The sequence below is a fragment of the Salmo salar genome, chromosome 22, assembly GCF_965601325.2.
Source record: "Salmo salar chromosome 22, fSalSal1, whole genome shotgun sequence".
NCBI classification, from domain to species: domain Eukaryota; kingdom Metazoa; phylum Chordata; class Actinopteri; order Salmoniformes; family Salmonidae; genus Salmo; species Salmo salar.
In genome coordinates this window covers 6,335,721-6,354,118 of record NC_138312.1, presented here as the reverse complement: position 1 = coordinate 6,354,118, position 18,398 = coordinate 6,335,721, and the positions used below count along the sequence as shown (strand labels likewise).

Sequence of the window (18,398 nt, the reverse complement as noted above, 5' to 3'; positions counted from 1 at the left end):
GGTGCAGTCCATGAGGAGGAGATGCACTGCAGTACTTAATGCAGCTGGTGGCCACACTAGATACTGACTGTTACTTTTGATTTTGAACCCCCCCCCCCTTTGTTCAGGGACAAATGATTCCATTTCTGTTAGTCACATGTCTGTGGAACTTGTTCAGTTTATGTCTCAGTTGTTGAATCTTGTTATGTTCATACAAATATTTATACATGTTAAGTTTGCTGAAAATGAACGCAGTGAGAGGACGTTTCTTTTTTTGCTGAGTTTACTGCACTCTGGCTGCAATCTTGTTTCGTAAGGGCAAGATCCAGTGTAAGACTAAGGAGAGAGCAACCAATTTAGTTTGAATGATCAACTGTGTACAACAGATCAACTGTGTACTGCAGTTGATCTGCAATTACACTGCAAAATTACTGCATTAAAAAAAACTGTAATTTGGGTGCAGTATTAGCAGCATACTGCAGTTATACTTGACTCTAACTGCATTTATACTGCACTCTGACTGCAATCTTTTTTTGTAAGGAGGTAGAGCAACTGGGGAGACAGATGGAGGAAACGTCTGTCCATCACCGATTCCGTTTGGAGCGATTTGCTGCATCCGACACGACATACGGTTGGTTCTACACAAGGTAGGTCATGATAACAGAATTCCTCTGTCTAGTGTCTGTGTTCTTTTGCCCAGCTTAATCTTTTATTTTTATTGGTCAGTCTGAGATATGGCTTTTTCTTTGCAACTCTGCCTAGATATTCCATAAAAAAATCTGCCGTTTCCAGCTACACTGTATTTCTGATCAATTTGATGTTATTTTGACAAAAAATGTGCTTTTCTTTCAAACTTTGGAACGGTAGTGTATATTATTCATATTAGCCTTCAATAAGCATTCATACTTCCTTACCATTGTTCTTGGCTTGTTCCACCTCTGCTCACTCTCAGTGCAACTATTGATGGGGAAACTGCACCAATCCCAAATTGAGAGTAGTTTGATGCCTGGTTGAGCAGTGCAACTGTGTGGTTGCACAAAGTAGTCCCAGCAACACAGGAGCAGTGGCAGTGGGCCAGGATTACAGGGAGTGACCACTTTAACACAACAGTGCTGTTCAAATTTAGGTAAGTAAACAAACCAAGAACAATAGAAACAGACTGACAGCTCAAAGAAAGAAATCCTCAAACTAGTTTCTGGGGAGCCTATTCTAAATTCACACCTTAAGTGAATTATTTATAATATGACTGTTAATCTGTGCTATGTTGACTATACTATTTAGCTAATCAATTTCCAAGTAGCCTCGCTGTGCTGCCTTCCTAGGTAACAGATTATTTTATTACAGTGGTTAATATAGATTTTCATTATGTTCCATGGTGTTTATCGCCCCCCTAGTGGAGCTTTCTGGTACTTAGAAAGACTGTAAGGAAACAGCAAAAGACACGCAGAGAAGCAGCTAAAAACAATGGTGCAGGTCTTTCGGTGCAGTTATTTCTTGCCACGCATCAGCCTCGAAAAATATTTGTTTTGTAAATTTGATTCAAGCATATTGCTAGTGATGGTAATCTTGTTATTGATAGAATTTCTTACTCATCAATGTTAGTTGGTTGCCCTGCCTTTCATGTGTGCCTCAGCTGTATTACTTTGCTCGTGCGTCATGTAAATGAATTGTAAAACATACAATACTGTTCTAGTGTAATATGCTTTGTTATTGTACAGAGGTGGTTGCACATTATTAGAGTAATTAACCTCTCTGGGATAGGGTCTAGTTTCTTGAATTTACGACTGACTGACGTGCCCAAAATAAACTGCCTGTTACTCAGGCCCAGAAACCAGGATGTGCATATAATTGGTAGCATTGGATAGAAAACACTTTGAAGTTTCTAACACTGTTCAAATAATGTCTGAGACTATAACAGAATTGATTTTCAGCCCCCTCCTGTACTCCCTGTTTACTCATGACTGCACAGGAAGGCAAGACTCCAACACCATCATTAAACAGTGGTAGGCCTGATCACCGACAATGACGAGACAGCCTATAGGGCGGAGGTCAGAGACCTGGCTGTGTGGTGCCAGGACAACAACCTCTCCCTCAACGTGATCAAGACAAAGGAGAGGACAGAGCATGCCCACATTCTCATCGACGGGGCTGCAGTGGAGCAGGTTGAGAGCTTCAAGTTCCTTGGTGGGGGGGTGGGGGGTTAAAAAATGTATTAAATAAATCATTTATACAAAAATCATAAAAATAGTCAAAATACTATAAAAATATAAAAAATATAGAACTAACATGGTCCAAGCACACCAAGAAAGTCGTGAAGAGGGCACGACAAAACCTATTCCCCCTCAGGAGACTGAAAAGATTTGGCATGGGTCCTCAGATCCTCAAAAGGTTCTGCAGCTGCACCATCAAGAGCATCCTGACTGGTTGCATCACTGCCTGGTATGGCAACTGCTCGGCCTCCGACCGCAAGGCACTGCAGAGGGTATTGAGAACGGCCCACTACATCACTGGGGCCAAGCTTCCTGCCATCCAGGACCTCTATACCAGGCGGTGTCAACGGAAGGCCCTAAAAATTGTCAAAGACTCCAGCCACCCTAGTCATACACTGTTCTCTCTGCTACCACACGGCAAGCAGTACCGGAGCACCAAGTCTAGGTCCAAGAGGCTTCTAAACAGCTTCTACCCCCAAGCAATAAGACTCCTGAACATCTAGTCAAATGGCTACCCAGACTATTGGCAGTGCTACTCTCTGTTGTCATCTATGCATAGTCACTTTAATAACTAAGTGTTATTAATAAATATTCAGACCCTTTGCTATACGACTCAAAATTGAGCTCTTGTGCATCCTGTATCCATTGATCCTCCTTGAGATGTTTCTACAACTTGATTGGAGTCCACCTGTAGTAAATGTAATTGATTGGACATTATTTGGAAATGCACACAACTGTCTATATAAGGTCGCTGATAAGTGAATTATATAATAAAGGTAAATTAATCAATAAACCATAATGAATTATTAGTCATATAGCATGGTTAATGAATAATCATTGTAATGATCAATGTAGGGATCGATTAGTCTGATTAGTTCCGGAAAGTCCAGGAACCACTGGAGAGGGAAAGAAATGTGTGAATGCAATTAGTATAGAGAGATAGAGAAGCAGATGGTCAAGGGAGTAAAACCGCAGAGAGCTCCTAACCTTGAAGGAAAGGAACAGGCTGAGCCAGAAGGTGAATAAACAGTGTGAGAAGTTTATGGGGGTTGCAGGTCACCAACGGATTGTGTGTAAATGCATGTGCGTAAGTAAGCAAGAACTATATGACTGTTTTGTTATCCTGACGCCAGAACGTTCTCATGAATAAAGCTACAGAAACCTTTTGCAGAAAGCTGAGTCCTTGCCTAAATATTAGAACCCATTGTCTTACAAACCTTGGGCATTAGTCAAGGCGAATTGATTATTGATTATTATCATCAAGATATAAAATTATTTTAACTGTCGCACAGTTGACAGTGCATGTCAGAGAAAAAAACAAGCCATGAGATCGAATGAAATGTCCATAGAGCTCCGAGACAGGACTATGTTGAGGCACAGATCTGGGGAAGGGTACCAAAACATTTCTGCAGCAATGAAGGTCCCCAAGAACAGTGGCCTCCATTCTTAAATGGAAGATGTATGAAACCACCAAGATTCTTCCTAAAGCTGGCTGCCCGAACAAACTGAGAAATCGGGGGAGAAGGGCCTTGGTCAGGGAGGTGACAGAGCTCTAGAGTTCCTCTGTGGAGATGGGAGAACCTTCCAGAAGGACAACCATCTCTGCAGCACTTCACCAATCAGGCCTTTATGGTAGAGTGGCCAGACGGAAACCACTCCTCAGTAAAAGGCACATGACAGCCCCCTTGGAGTTTGCCAAAAGGCACCTAAAGACTCTCAGACCATGAGAAACAAGATTCTCTGGTCTGATAAAACCAAGGTTGAACTTGCGGAAACTTGCACCATCCCTACAGTGAGTTCCTTGATGAAAACCTGCTCCTGAGAAATCAGGAACTCACCTTCCAACAGGATAACGATCCTAAGCACACAGCCAAGACAATGCAGGAGTGGCTTCGGGACAAGTCTCAATGTCCTTGAGTGGCCCAGCCAAAGCCCGGACTTGAACCCAATCAAACATGTCTGGAGAGACCTGGACATAGCTGTACAGCAACGCTCCCTATCCAATCTGACAGAGCTTGAGTTGATCTGCAGAGAAGAATGGGAGAAACTCCCCAAATTCAGGTGTGCCAAACTTGTAGCGTCCTACCCAAGAAGACTCGAGGCTGTAATCGCTGCCAAAGGTGCTTCAACAAAGTACTGAGTAAAGGGTCTGAATACTTACAGTTGAAGTCGGAAGTGTGCATACACTTAGGTTGGAGTCATTAATACTCGTTTTTCAACCACTCCACAAAATTCTTGTTAAGAAACTATAGTTTTGGCAAGCCAGTTAGGACATCTACTTTGTGCATGACACAAGTCATTTTTCCAACAATTGTTTACAGACAGATTATTTCACATATAATTCACTGTATCAAAATTCCAGTGGGGCAGAGGTTCACATACACTAAGTTGACTGTGCCTTTAAACAGCTTGGAAATTCCAGAAAATTATGTCATGGTTTTCGAAGCTTCTGATAGGCTAATTGGCATCATCTGTTAATTGGAGGTGTACCTGTGGATGTATTTCAAGGCCTACCTTCAAACTCTGTGCCTCTTTGCCTGACATCATGGGAAAATCCAAAGAAATCAGCCAAGACCTCAGAAAAGAAATGTAGACATCCACAAGTCTGGTTCATCATTGGGAGCAGTTTCCAAATGCCTGAAGGTACCACGCTCATCTGTACAAACAATAGTACGCAAATATAAACACCATGGGACCACGCAACCTTCATACTGCTCAGGAAGGAGACGCCTTCTGTCTCCTAGAGATGATCGTTCTTTGGTGCAAAAAGTGCAAATCAATCCCAGAACAAGAGCAAAGGACCTTGTGAAGATGCTGGAGGAAACAGGTACAAAAGTATCTATATCCACAGTAAAACGAGTCCTATACTGACATAACCTGAAAGGTCGCTCAGCAAGGAAGAAGCCACTGCTCCAAAACCTGCCATAAAAAAGCCAGACTACGGTTTGCAACTGCACATGGGGACAAAGATCGTACTTTTTGGAGAAATATCCTCTGGTCTGATGAAACAAAAATATAACTGTTTGGCCATAATGACCATCGTTATGTTTGGAGGAGAAAGGGGGAGGCTTGCAAGCCAAAGAGAACCATCCCAACCGTGAAGCATGGGGGTGGCAGCATCATGTTGTGGGGGTGCTTTGCTCCAGGAGGGACTGGTTCACTTCACAAAATAGATGGCGTCATGAGGATGGAAAATGATGTGGATATATTGAAGCAACATCTCAAGACATCAGTCAGGAAGTTAAAGCTTGGTCGCAAATGGGTCTTCCAAATGGACAATGACCCCAAGCATACTTCCAAAGTTGTGGCAAAATGGCTTAAGGACAACAAAGTCAAGGTATTGGAGTGGCCATCACAAAGCCCTGACCTCAGTCCTATAGAGAATTTATGGGCAGAACTGAAAGAGTATGTGCGAGCAAGGAGGCCTACAAACCTGACTCAGTTACACCAGCTCTGTCAGGAGGAACGGGCCAAAATTCACCCAACTTATTGTGGGAAGCTTGTGGAAGGCTACTCGAAACGTTTTACCCAAGTTAAACAATTTAAATGCAATGCTACCAAATACTAATTGAGTGTATGTAAACTTCTGACCCACTGGGAATGTGATGAAAGAAATAAAAGCTGAAATAAATCATTCTCCCTACTATTATTCTGACATTTCACATTCTTTAAACAAAGTGGTGATCCTAACTGACCTAAAACAGGGAATTTTTACTGGGATTAAATGTCAGGAATTGTGAAAAACTGAGTTTAAATGAAATTGGCTAAGGTGTATGTAAACTTCTGACTTCAACTGTATGTAAATGTGATATTTCATTTTTTTAATAGAAACTATTTCTAAAATCCAGTTTTTACTTTGTCATTATGGGGTATTGTATGTAGATTGATGAGGGGGAAAAACAATTTAATACATTTTAGAATTAGGCTGTAACCTACCAAAATGTCGAAAAAGTCAAGGGGTCTGAATACTTTCCGAAGGCACTGTATTGAATCGACTATCGTCGCATCTGCAATGTAACCACGTGGACTTGGATGAAATACCTCATCCAAGTCTGTGGTTCCTCCTTCTGAAAAGACTGTGGCACATCCTCTTCCAGGTCCTAATAATTATAATAATATGGTTATTATGTGCTAAAAGAGCAAGGATTTCCTTGTTATTAAAACCAATTCTAATGTATAGTTTCACCAGTCATCTAACTCAAGCATTTCAACTGTGGCGTTCACAGTAACAGGGAGACATGCAAATAATTACAAAATCCCATACTTTAATATTGAAATATAAATTACTTTATTCTCAAAATACTTCCACTATTCTGAAAATATTTCCACTTTATTCTGTAAATATTGCTACTTTTTTAAAGCACTATCCATGCAAAAACAATTGTCCAAGTACCACCACCCATCTGTTTATTCATTTTTTCTCTTCACTTGGCCCTAATACTCTTGCGTACTTCTAATTTGACATAACTATTGAACATTAAAATAAAATGTATGTGAGCCTGTGTATTTCTGACTTATTTGTTTCATAGGCTATTGCATATCACAGGCAATTATGACCGCAACAGGAAGAATACCTTTACGTTACTTCAATGCTCACATGAAAATCTTCCCGCCAGCCCGCCACTAATTGTTACTGGGCAGATTTCTGCTAACAAATCCAAGCCAAATCAATACAGGCGCAAATCTTGCAACAGACGAGCATCAAGCCAGCAAACCGGCAATACAAGTGACCAAAAAAAGCAGTATCCAAAATACCAAATATGTCTAAAGACCCCCAAATCATTTGTTTTGCTTTCAAAAGTCTTTTTTTTTATTTGCACATAAACCAATATTAATGTGGTATTTTTTGTTAAACTCAGACCCAGTGCCTCAGACTTGAGCACTTGGACCAGTACTCAAGTAATGGGATTCCAGCCATATGGACCCATGTCTCAACTCGTGACTCAACCATTGGTGACTCGGACTCGAATCAGACTTAGCCATAGGGACTCGTGACTCGATTCAGGCACAGGGGACTTGGCACTTAGCACTAACATTCTTCCCCTTGCTCCCACAGGCAGTGGCAAGAAGAAGCCAGTCAAGTGGAATGCGGCAGCTAAGATGTTGTCCAGGCTCCATGATGTTCCTGTGGACCTGAGGAGCAGCCATGAGACGGAGGCAGAGGACGATACTTGTACCATAGTGAAACATGGGTTGTGTTCATTAAGGCACAAAATAGGTAAATCATTTTACCTATGGTGCTCGTTGATGGCCTCTAAGCAAATAGTATTTCAAAAAAAATATTGCTGCTGTGCTCGTCTCTTGATAGGTCGTCATTGTAAATAAGAGTCTGTTCTTAGTTGTCTTCCCTGTACATATAAAGGTAAAATAAAAATTAAACATTTGCATGTGTTTGTATGTGAGATTCTGACTCCATCGTACCGTTGTCTCCTCCGTTGGCAGCACATGGGCAGCAGGGGGAGGCAGGGAAGTGTAAAGGTTTGGGCTGTACATCTGAGGAACATCTGAGGGACTCAACAGGAGAGACGATACTGCAGCATCCCTAGAGGATGCGTCCCTATAACATTGAAGATATGGGCTAGCCCTTGATGCTCTCCTATACCTCTGAAGATATCCCCCATAGCCCTAAATGCCCTCTTGATTGCCTACCCTGACCATTCATTTGGATGGTCAGTCACCCACCTGCTCAGCTGTAACATGCCTAGAGACATAGACTCTGCAGGGAAAGGGCAGAAGACAATTTAAAAGATTTTTTTTTTTTTTACTGTAGCCTCAATAACCCTTTTTCACACCTAAAATGGTTCTCATTGATTGAAAAATGCCTTGGTTGCCTTTTCGTTACTAAGTACTTTGTCGTCGACCAAAAACATTTCTCCCCCCATTGTCACTTCACCTGGATAACTGTTGAAGAAGAGTGCTTGGTCTGAGTAAAGTATAATTTGGTGCATTTATAAAGTGGACATTTTAAATATAAATTCTTAAATTGGAGACCTATGTATTTTTATCTACAAGACTCACCCGGTCAGTCTTACATGCCTTGTCATTAGTTGGATTATACGGACGGAACTATGTAGTAAGGCCTTTAGAAAAGTAATCTGAAAACTATTAAGGTCTACGTTTTACATTTGAATTGTTTAACATCTGAAGTGCAAAATGTTATTTTATGATTATTGTAATTACATTTTAAACATTGGGTACTTTACCATTGAATTTCATCATTTTCAGACCTCACAAAACCCAGTTTTAAATTGTGTGACAAGATTGCTACTGTGATTAAAATTGGTAATTTTAGGGCGTCGCAAGTTTTAATAGCTGTTGAAGGAATGTTAACTTGTGTTTGAGTAGCTTGTTACTCTCATAAAACCATGTCCATGGTCCTTAATTAACTTTGGTAACAAAACTATCATTTTGAATTGATAATATTACATACCTCAACTGTGGTTGTGTTCATAATGTCTGAAATAGAGCATCAAATTGAGATGGAACTACATTATTACTTTCTGAATTGACTGCCTTTTAAATCGAATTGACCCCAACCCTGTTGCTAATCTTTTCTTCATCTTCCGTACATGCTAATTGTGTAACCTGAACTCAACATTCTCCCATGTTTACTCCCAAGAGTTCAGATACAGATAGTCAAACCATGTTTTTGTATAGGTAAATTAAGGATAATTTTGGTAGTAAGTGTATCTAAAGTAAACTGGCCATAGTAGGCTATCTACCTAAGGGATTGCTGCTACATAGTTAGGCTACATCTCCTGATGATGATTATGATATGATTAGCAGAGAGACGTTTAGCTGAAATTGACATAGCCCAACGTGTGATGTGTTGGAATGTGTTGCCCAAATACAAAGTAGAATTGGAACTGAAATGTTGTCCATTATCACGTCCCTATGGCAGCTATAAACTGTTTGATTTGCTCCTGTTTTAATTAAATATGTGCTTTTTCAGTGCAGGTTTATGTTAATTGAAGTCACTTAACATTCATATAATGATAATCTTAAATGTGTTTAAATTATCTTTATTAACATCCAATAAATAAATACCAACTTTCACAAAGGCACAGCAGTAGTATCTTATGTACAGTACATCTGTCAAGGCTCAGGAGAAGACCTAGATGCAGACAGTTTCGAAGTAACAAACGTTTATTACAATAACAGAGGCAGGCAAACGACAGGTCAAGGGCATGTAGAGGTCAGTAGTCCAGAGCAAAGTCCGAAAGGTACAGAACAGCAGGCAGGCAGAGGTCAGTAATCCAGGGTGGTGTGACAAGGTACAGAACGACAGGCTGGGTCGAGGCAGGCAGAATGGTCAAAAACCGGGAAAGCTAGAAAACAGGAACTAGAGACAGACGGGAAAACACGCTGGTAGGCTTGACATAACAAAACAAACTGGATACAGACAGAGAACACAGGTATAAATACACCGGGGATAATGAGGAAGATGGGCGACACCTGGAGGGGGGTTAAGACAAGCACAAAGGTGAAACGGATCGGGTGTAACATCGATTTAATGATTGTCATCAACAGTAACACTATACATGGAGATAGGACAATCTCTTCACAGTTAAACAGTATGTGTGGACTATACCTCCAGGGCAATCCTTTCCGTCAGATTATGCAACTCTGTCTGCACTCAGTCAAAGGACTGGTGTTGCATAGGAGTGTCAGCATTCAGAATGCACCGACTGATGCCACCTGATTCATAAAGTCATTAACACTAACATGAACAGAGAGTCAAACCTCTTCATACTTCATAATCAAACAATCAGTATCTGTTGAATATACCTCCAGTGGGTGAACATGTTTCCTGTGTGACTCATATAAAGAATACTCAGAGTTCCCTGAATCAAGTTCCCAGAGGGCCTTGGTCAAGTTCCTGCCTGACTACAATGCCTTGATAGGTATTTTAACATATCACCTAACCACATCGTATGATATAGCAATCTGACGCCCAACTGCACAGTCTATGACATGGCACGCGACCATTGGTTGATGCAATGCAATGCCTGCGCATCGAGTCAGAAAGGAACTCAACCCTTATCGGTCTGTCAGCTCTTGTCTCTGTCAGGGGAGTAGACTGAAAAGTTGACATCTTCATCAGCATAGCCACTACTGTCTGACTGCATGCTGTCCCCTCGAACCACCAGACCTACACAGAGACAAAGATAAATACACTGACACTGTCAGGTCTACACAGAGAGAAACACAACCACACTTACATGGTCCGTAACCCTCGAACTCCCAGGCCTACATACTGTACAGGCAGATAAACACACAGTCAGGTCAAACGCAGATTTAGTTACACAGTCATACTCATGTCACTTAATCCTTGAACCACCACCAGGCCTAAAACATACACACATAGATGGATGCACAGTTATATTCATGGATTTAACACGTCAGGCCTGCAGTACAGTACTTCCCAGAATAAAACATGCAGGGTTGTCAGAAATCAGCCCACACTTTACTCAACATTTCCAGTTAGCTGACAATCTTAAAGAACAAGAATGTGAGAAATTATAATTATGAGAAGGTGTGAGAACAAGTGGTGAACGCACCCCTTTCTTCACACACACATACATGCGTGCACAAATGCACACAGCAACTCATTCACAGCTAACGTGACAACAGCACTGCCCATTTGAGGAACAGTATCAACCACATTCACTTTCAAACTGTAAATTGAAACGGTTGTGTGTTTCTGTGAAATTAAACTGAAGTCACATTCAGCACATTGGCTGCTCCGAATCGCGGTAGTCAGTCACCTTTCACTAAACAACTATTTTTTATAACAGTGTACATCTGTAAGCAGATGTACACTGTTAATATCACTCGGTTCAGCTGAATATTACCATGATGTAACAATCAAGACTATGAACTCACCTGTGTTTTGATTGACAGTAGACAGTGACAAAGATGTTGACCTTATGGTTTCTTGCTGTCCAAAGTCTTCCTCCCCTGCACTATGTACCTGTAGTAAAACAAAATTGGAAAACAGGTGGTCAGGAAAACTCCTGGCTCCAAGTATATGTCAGGCAGCCATGGGTGGATAGGTAGTCGACTACGCCACCTAGACGTGTCAATAAGCCCTAGGAAGTCAGACTGGAGTAGATTGTGCCATATAGGTTAAATCCCCAAAATTCTGTCATTTACCTCCTCTAGCTCAAAGGAGTTGGCCTGTTGAAGACTGTGGGAGGCCTCCCCTTGGACCCGGATTGGTGGTGGTTTCAGAGGACTCAGGTACCACTTGTTCTCCAATACACCTGGATAACACTGGGCTGCTGTAGGCACCTCAGTGGTACCACCACTGGGAGTGAGAACCATTTCCGGTGTGTCTGCAGAACTAAAACTACAAGCCACATCAGTTACAGTGATTAGACAAGGGGACCTCTTTCCACTAGGGAGCTTTATGGGCACGAACGTTGACTCCACCAGTGTCCCAGTTTCTCCCAAACGGGAGTCACCCTCAGACTCAGCCTTTGGAATGGGAGTTAAGACGACCTTTAAACTCTTGGCTGAGTTATTGGTAGTTAAACCCTTCTCCTCCCTGGGTTTGTGTAGTGTGTCTGATGTGGAGAAGGACCGGTCAGGTCTGACATTCTCACAGGACACAACAGATGACAAAATGGTCGCCATCTGTGTGTGATTATTCCACTGTTGTAGTTGACTGCTGTAGAGTGCCTGGTGCACACTCTCAACGACCTGAGGACATATGATGTCATGGGTAACCTTGGCAACCGGTGCCACCACCGCTGCCCAGTCTGTGGGATGAATTGTGTTTTGAGTTTCTCCAACCTCACAAGTAGGTCTTGGAGTAGTAAGGCAAAAGTCCAGCTTCTTTCTACTACTGGGTTCTCGCTGACCTGATTCTGAAAGTGATGATGCTCGAAGGTTTGGAGTTCCATCGGTGTCTCTCTCTCTCTCTAAATCAGCCCCATCCCCATCTGATGACGATCCCTTGTCCAACCCCTTGCCTCTGACTGTGTCTCTATGTCCCTGTGTCTCTGTCGCTCTGTCCTTGACCAGATGTGGCTCCACAGAATTAATCAAACTACTATGCCATGTGTCCATATCCTGTACATCTGATAACAAACCCTGCTCCATCTCCTTGTCACTGACTGTGTCTATGTGTCCTTGTGTCTCTGTCTCTCTATCCTTCACCATAGTACTCATGTCCACAGCAGCACTCATCCCATTACTGTCCCTTGTATCCTGATTATCCTCCTCCATGTCTCTGTATACAGCCTCTGCCTTGGCATTCTCCAGGACCAGTCCCACCAAGTCAGGCAGGCTGCTTCTCTTCTTGGGGGACAACCCAGACCCAGGTCCGGAAGAAAATCCCGGACCGTGGCAGGCAGAGCCCGAGCCTAGCTGGGTGGAACCACCAGAGCTAGTATACAGGCACATCTTAGAAACCGTGTCCTTGAGCCGATTCACTGGAGACCTCGGTTCGCTGCGAACGCTTCCCATGAAGTGCCGTCCAGTCTGCTTGTCGGTGGTGTCGGGAGGGGAGAGCTTCTGAAGGGGCATGCGGGACACATGGGAGTAGAGGGAGTAGAAGGCATTGGCCATGGCTGTTAGCACCTCTACCTGCCTGAAACGACCTGCAGGGGGGAAGGTATGTTCATCAGGACAATTGAATAAGAAAACAATTTGTTTTGAATGTTCTGGCTGCCTAACACACAGGACAATGAGAGATGTATTAACGTTTTTTGTTCATAGCAAAGACTGAGTATAATGTATTTATTGTATGTTAGGATGATTGGTGGAGAAACATACTATACTGACAGTGCTATGTAAATGTAGACCGAGTCATATAGACACTGTCTGTGGATATAGGTGTCTATTTAGAGATGAAGCTCTTTAAACCATTTGAACTGCATAAAAAGTGCTGCATAACTAAAGTTATTATGAAAATGAAAGTTGACTCATGTACAGAGACTCTCTATACCTGGTTGTGTTGTGGGTGGGTGTTTATGACAATGATGATCATTACCACAGTAATGTGTGGGATTCCGACACATTGGTGTGTGTACGTGGTGTGTGTGCGTGCGTGCGTTTGTGTGTGCGTGTCTGCGTGCATGCATTTGTGTCTTACTGGCCAGAGAGAGTCCTGGGTCCTCCTGTCGGAGGCGGTACAGTTGGGACTGGAGGAAGAGGCGGAAGTTGATACCGTGAAGCTGGGAGGGGAAGTTGAGGAAACGGGTGGGGATGCGGTCTGTAACCTCAGGCTCGTCACATCCGAACCCCAACTCGTACAGAGTCTCCTCTGCATCCTCTGCACACAGTTGCAGCACCTCAGACACACTGGGGTGTGTGTAGGTGAGTGGTGGGGATGGAGAGATAGAGGGAGATAGAGATGTCCTGACAGATTTTATATACTATATGACTGTTAAGCCTGTAACATAAAGTTGATAGTGGTTGGTCCTAACACACCTTGATGCCTTACTGGTGCTGTTAGAGAAGCCACTGGAGGCAAAACTGTAACCGAGGTGGAGTAAGGGCAGAGCCAGCCTCTGACGGGGAGTACTGCAGGAACAAAGACACGAGATCAACATGCGACAGGTGAAAAATAAGCAATGAAACAACTTAAAAAACAAACCAGAATTATTATGGTAACAATGTAATAATGCTTGAAGCATGCCTGTATTCAACAGATATCATATGTTAATGTAACCGTATTTAATGTACTAGTAGCTGGTAAAAAAATGCATAAAGAGGGATAGTCAAAATAAACTCTAGAATATAAAAATAGCTTGCCATATGTCATAGTTTGTGGGTTGCTCTAACTGACCTGGTGGTGACTCCACCTCTGTGAAGATGTTTGGGTGGCGGAAGCAGCACCCTACACAGGCACCAGTCAGCAGGCACCACCGTGGGAAGATAAAAGCAGGTCAAGCTCAAGTCATGTCAACCAAACTTGACTAATCTAAACCTCCCTCTGAATAGGAAGGAATTTGGGGCATAATTTCTGTAATGAAACCACACATTCTTCATGTTTATATTCCATTTATCTTACCTCAGTTCTGAGACTCCTTCGACATTTAATGCTGTAGCTGTAAAACATAAAAGTTTGAGTGAAAACAGAACACTGTGTGTGTGTGTGTGCGAGCGTGCGCATTTGCATTCATGCTTATGTGTGTGCGTTTTCCTCCCAGACCTCTGTGACATTTGGCCCTTTGTGTTGTGAGGCTTCAGTGAGTGTTGGCTCCTCTCTTTGCAAACATGCTATTATTATTGCTTTGTATATTGGGCCAATCTTAGGGAGAGTTTCCGTCAGTCAGCAGCTAAATCACATGCACCAGGATGTCAGTCGCTCATGGAAGAGGTGAAGGCTTAAGGTTTGATGCTACAATAAGTAGATGTTCCTGGTGTACTATCAGTGGAGAAGCAGTCCTTAGACATGAGGACGGGGTATGTCACCAACATGTACAGACTTCTACTCTGAATTTAAATGGAAAATTTAAAAAAAATGAAAGCGTCCACTATTCAAACAGGTATAATATTAGATAAAAGGCCTATGTTCTTTAAGCATATTCAGTAATGGAAAATTAGTTTGAATAGGAATAGCTAAAACAAAGAGGAAGGCCGTCACACAGAGGCAGGAACAAAGATGAAAATAACCTTTTCCAAAACATCCATGATGCTCTCCTACTTTTCCTACAAAGCCATTTCCTGCTTTGATTATTTACTATGGTATGCGTGTCATTGGGTTTATGTTCTCTTTTATCCTCACCCTCGGCACCCAGACTCAGGTCATCTTCAAAACTGTTCGCTTTCAGCAGAGACTCTGGAAGAGGAGAATAAATTATAAAATAGAAGAGGAGAGACTATAATCAGTGTTTTATGCCGCCCAGTCGGTAGATTGCAGTGACGGTGGCTTTATTGTCAGACTTACCAACAGTCAGATGATTGCTAGAGTTCTCTGAGCCTGTCTCCAGCCTAGTAAAAATATATAACGTACACCAAAACAACATTTTAGGATTCTGTATGGAGGAATGGTCTAAGATCACTCCAAATGTGTTCTCCAACTCATAAAACTAAAACAAAAAATAAACGTTTTGAAAAAGGCTCAGGGCCGATATCTTCGCAAGGTCAATAATTTTGACCCATACATTTTTTTTATATATTTTTTTATTACTTGTTCAACAAAATCTCTTTCTCTGAGCAATTGTATTAGTATAAAATAATATCCCACTTTTTTTAGCATACAATATAAAATAATAATTTGGTGGGTGCTTCTATTTGTCCTATTTCACACAAGTACATGTGTGTATTAATACACATGTGAATTAGAAATTCGTTTTTTTTTGCATATCTCAACTCTTCCTGAGATATTCTTGGAGAGTGGGGTCACAGCCAGGGTCTGCCATAATCAACGGTGACCCTGGAGCAATTACGAGTTAAGTGCCCTATTTCTTTTACAGATTATTTTGACAGAAGTTCACTTTGTCGGCTCGTGACCTTTCCGTTACTGGCCCGATGCTCTAACCGCTAGGCTACCTGCCGTCCTATATATGTCATTTTTGCTCATCTTTATCAAGGGTGTCAATTTCGCACACCACAGTATACTATACGGCTCTGGATCAAACCTATAGGCATCATCTCTAGCTAGCTATCCTCTCAGTCTGTTCAGTAAAGCTACAGCTTTTAAAAGTCGGTTCACTTCCTACATAGGAGATGCTCTCAGGCTGAGTGATTCGCAGTCAGATTGTCAAGTCACGTTAACCACAGATGTTTTAAGAACACCCCAACATTTCTTATCTGACATTATTTTAAATCAGATACTATAAAACCCACAAAATAGCCCGATCATCCAAGTTCACACACCAGTTTAGCCACATTTTCAGACTCAACTTGATCAGCCAAGTTAGCCATGATCATTAGTAATACAGTGTAATTGCACAATAGTGAAGTTTGCATCCAGTGATGGAACAATTGCTTGTCTGTGCTTACATGACTGCAATTTTCTTGTCAACACATAACTGGTGGAATCAACAGAACAAACAGTACTTTTGTACAATTTCCTGTGATGCAAACTTGGGACTATAAACACCAAAAGTATTAAAACAGAATGTCCTCTAGTATAAACAGAGCCAAACTAGTTCTAGAACCAAGGTGTTTTGGAACAAGAATCCACTTTGGGCAATGCCATTGACCTGTATCCATATTCTAAACACAATTCATGTCTGTAACATTTCCCCAAACGGTGGGTGGTTTACCTAGACAATTTATTTGTATTGTTTAACTTACCAGTTGCCACTGGCTGACACATCATCCTATTAAGAGTCTTTCTTGTAAATGTAATTTCAAAGTCAAACCTTGCATGGCATGCTCACTCACTCACCCACAGCCCAGAAGCCAGCTCTCAATCTTTCCTGCAGAGCATCCTGTGGAAACAGTGGACATAGAACAGTCTGGGTGAGCATTCAGCATTCAGAAAATTAAAACTTCTTACACTGTTTTTTTCTGTGCTTTGTCGCAAAGATGTGTGATGCATCATGAAGTGGCCAACCGCCCACATATGAGTTATAAATATACCAGACTAAGCAGAGTTTTAACCCCTTGCATGTTGTTTTCTTTATCACACAGATATCTAACAGTAATAAATCAATGTCACTCAAATGTAAATTCTTAATCAAGCTACCAAAATGAGAACTGACCATCTGAGAAGACGTGATCCTCTGATGCAGACTGGTGTTGATCAGAGGGATGGGTGTATCCTGGCCGTTGTAGGGTAGATGGGTGGGCAGAGGGGTGGATGTATGGTCCTGGTACCTGTGGATCTAGTTCTTTCCGGGTCAGCCACTGTCGACTGGTCTGGACCCAGGCCTGGCGCCTGGTCGTAGAAGACGGGCTCTCCATCAGACCGCTCACCTATTCACTCAACAGCTCACCTATTCATTGAATAGCCTACTTCAATAATTATCAACTGGGAAAACCCAAATCATGAAGTAAGTACTATATCATCAGTAGGTTTATATAGACACAATACTTCCAAACCAGGACCATCCAAATTATTGTTTCAGTGAAACTACAGTAGCCTACAGGGTATTTCATGCAGGAACAGATAACCCCCTGATTTATAATCTAATACAGCTGGTTGGAATAGCAAATTATTACATTATTGAAATGAACAGCTGCAATTTGAAATGAATTGACACCACACACTCACTCAAATCAATCCATAAGTAGATAATCATCATAATAGTCACAAACTCACAAAATACTTGCAATTATGTTAATGTTGTGCTGAAAAATCATAGCCTACATGACAATCCCATTAGAAGTTCCCTCTTAGAAAAATCAAGTTATTATATTATACAGCCTAACAACTGCCAATATTTGTAGAAAGCTTTCAGTGCACATAATTACTCATGTCAAATTTGATAAAATATTATTTCACTGCTCAAGCAAAAACAAGGACATATTTAGAAAACATGGCTGAAAATCCAAACGCATGCAGATGCTGACACCAAAGTAGGCCTACAGTATTCTATTTCAATGTAGAGACAAGCAAATCTTTATTTCAAGCCTACCTTCACTGGCACACCGCAGGTTTCAATTCTGGTTTCTCCCACTGTGCTCACCAGTCTCGACTCGTATCTTATTATCAGAATAGCACTGCATAACGTTACATCATCCAGGTTTTCTTCAGTTTTTCTGATGACAATTTACTTAAATTGTTTATCAAGTACAAATGCTGAGACTATCAACGCATCGCCTAGGCTACATGTTCGCGCCTGTCTCGTTCAACTTCTCTTCAGGCGCAAATACAAAGAAGGTAGAAGGTAAAAAAAGGAAGTGTGGCTTCAACTGAAATAAATTAACATTGCGACACATCCTCCCGGCAGTAACAGAAAGCCGACACAGACACACTGTAGAATAGCTAGTCTAAAGAATAAGAGCTGACGGTAGCCCTCTTTATACCTGCTGGTGCTAACATGCGCCCTGATATTTTCGTAGCAGGTTCAGGAGAATTTACGCTGCAGGTTAGGATAATTAGGTTAGGGAAAGGGTTAGCTAAAATGGGGGGGGAAATGGTTTACTTTTGAGGTCAATTTGACAAAAGCTGTATCCCATCTAGACATGACTCTCGAAGTTGGAGAGACAGATCAGACAGTTGCCCAACCTGGTCTCACTGCATTTTGTATTATTCTGGATGTAAATCTGAGACACTCTGTTTATTATATGTTATGTTTCGTT

The 18,398-nt window shown here is 41.8% G+C and overlaps 1 protein-coding gene across 3 annotated transcripts; it reads right to left on the bottom strand.

The window, feature by feature from the left end:
• Nucleotides 1-9,195: 9,195 nt before the first annotated feature.
• LOC106582662 (uncharacterized) lies at nucleotides 9,196-18,130 on the bottom strand. Of its 3 annotated transcripts, none has more exons than XM_014165934.3 (12): nucleotides 17,732-18,130; nucleotides 16,856-17,069; nucleotides 16,540-16,582; nucleotides 15,091-15,134; nucleotides 14,929-14,982; nucleotides 14,212-14,248; nucleotides 13,987-14,037; nucleotides 13,629-13,721; nucleotides 13,291-13,556; nucleotides 11,346-12,796; nucleotides 11,076-11,163; nucleotides 9,196-10,341 (listed from the first exon to the last, which is right to left on the bottom strand). In XM_014165934.3, exons 2-12 carry the CDS (start codon nucleotides 17,055-17,057, stop codon nucleotides 10,241-10,243), a joined length of 2,430 nt encoding a protein of 809 aa, XP_014021409.2. In that variant the 5' UTR covers nucleotides 17,058-17,069; nucleotides 17,732-18,130; the 3' UTR covers nucleotides 9,196-10,240. The 3 variants fall into 3 exon arrangements, with proteins under 3 accessions (XP_014021409.2, XP_014021408.2, XP_014021410.2); XM_014165933.3 differs by having other exon boundaries at nucleotides 16,856-17,089; nucleotides 17,732-18,117; XM_014165935.3 differs by having other exon boundaries at nucleotides 13,291-13,499; nucleotides 16,856-17,089; nucleotides 17,732-18,090.
• Nucleotides 18,131-18,398: the final 268 nt, after the last annotated feature.

Excerpts from the sequence above, each read along its gene's own strand:
- LOC106582662 (XM_014165934.3), bottom strand. The coding sequence starts at position 17,057 with ATGGAGAGCCCGTCTTCTACGACCAGGCGCCAGGCCTGGGTCCAGACC. Across the intron at positions 14,038-14,211 it reads GAAGGAGTCTCAGAACTGAG|GGTGCTGCTTCCGCCACCCA; the intron begins GTAAGATAAATG and ends GTGCCTGTGTAG. Across the intron at positions 13,557-13,628 it reads AGCACCAGTAAGGCATCAAG|GACATCTCTATCTCCCTCTA; the intron begins GTGTGTTAGGAC and ends AAAATCTGTCAG.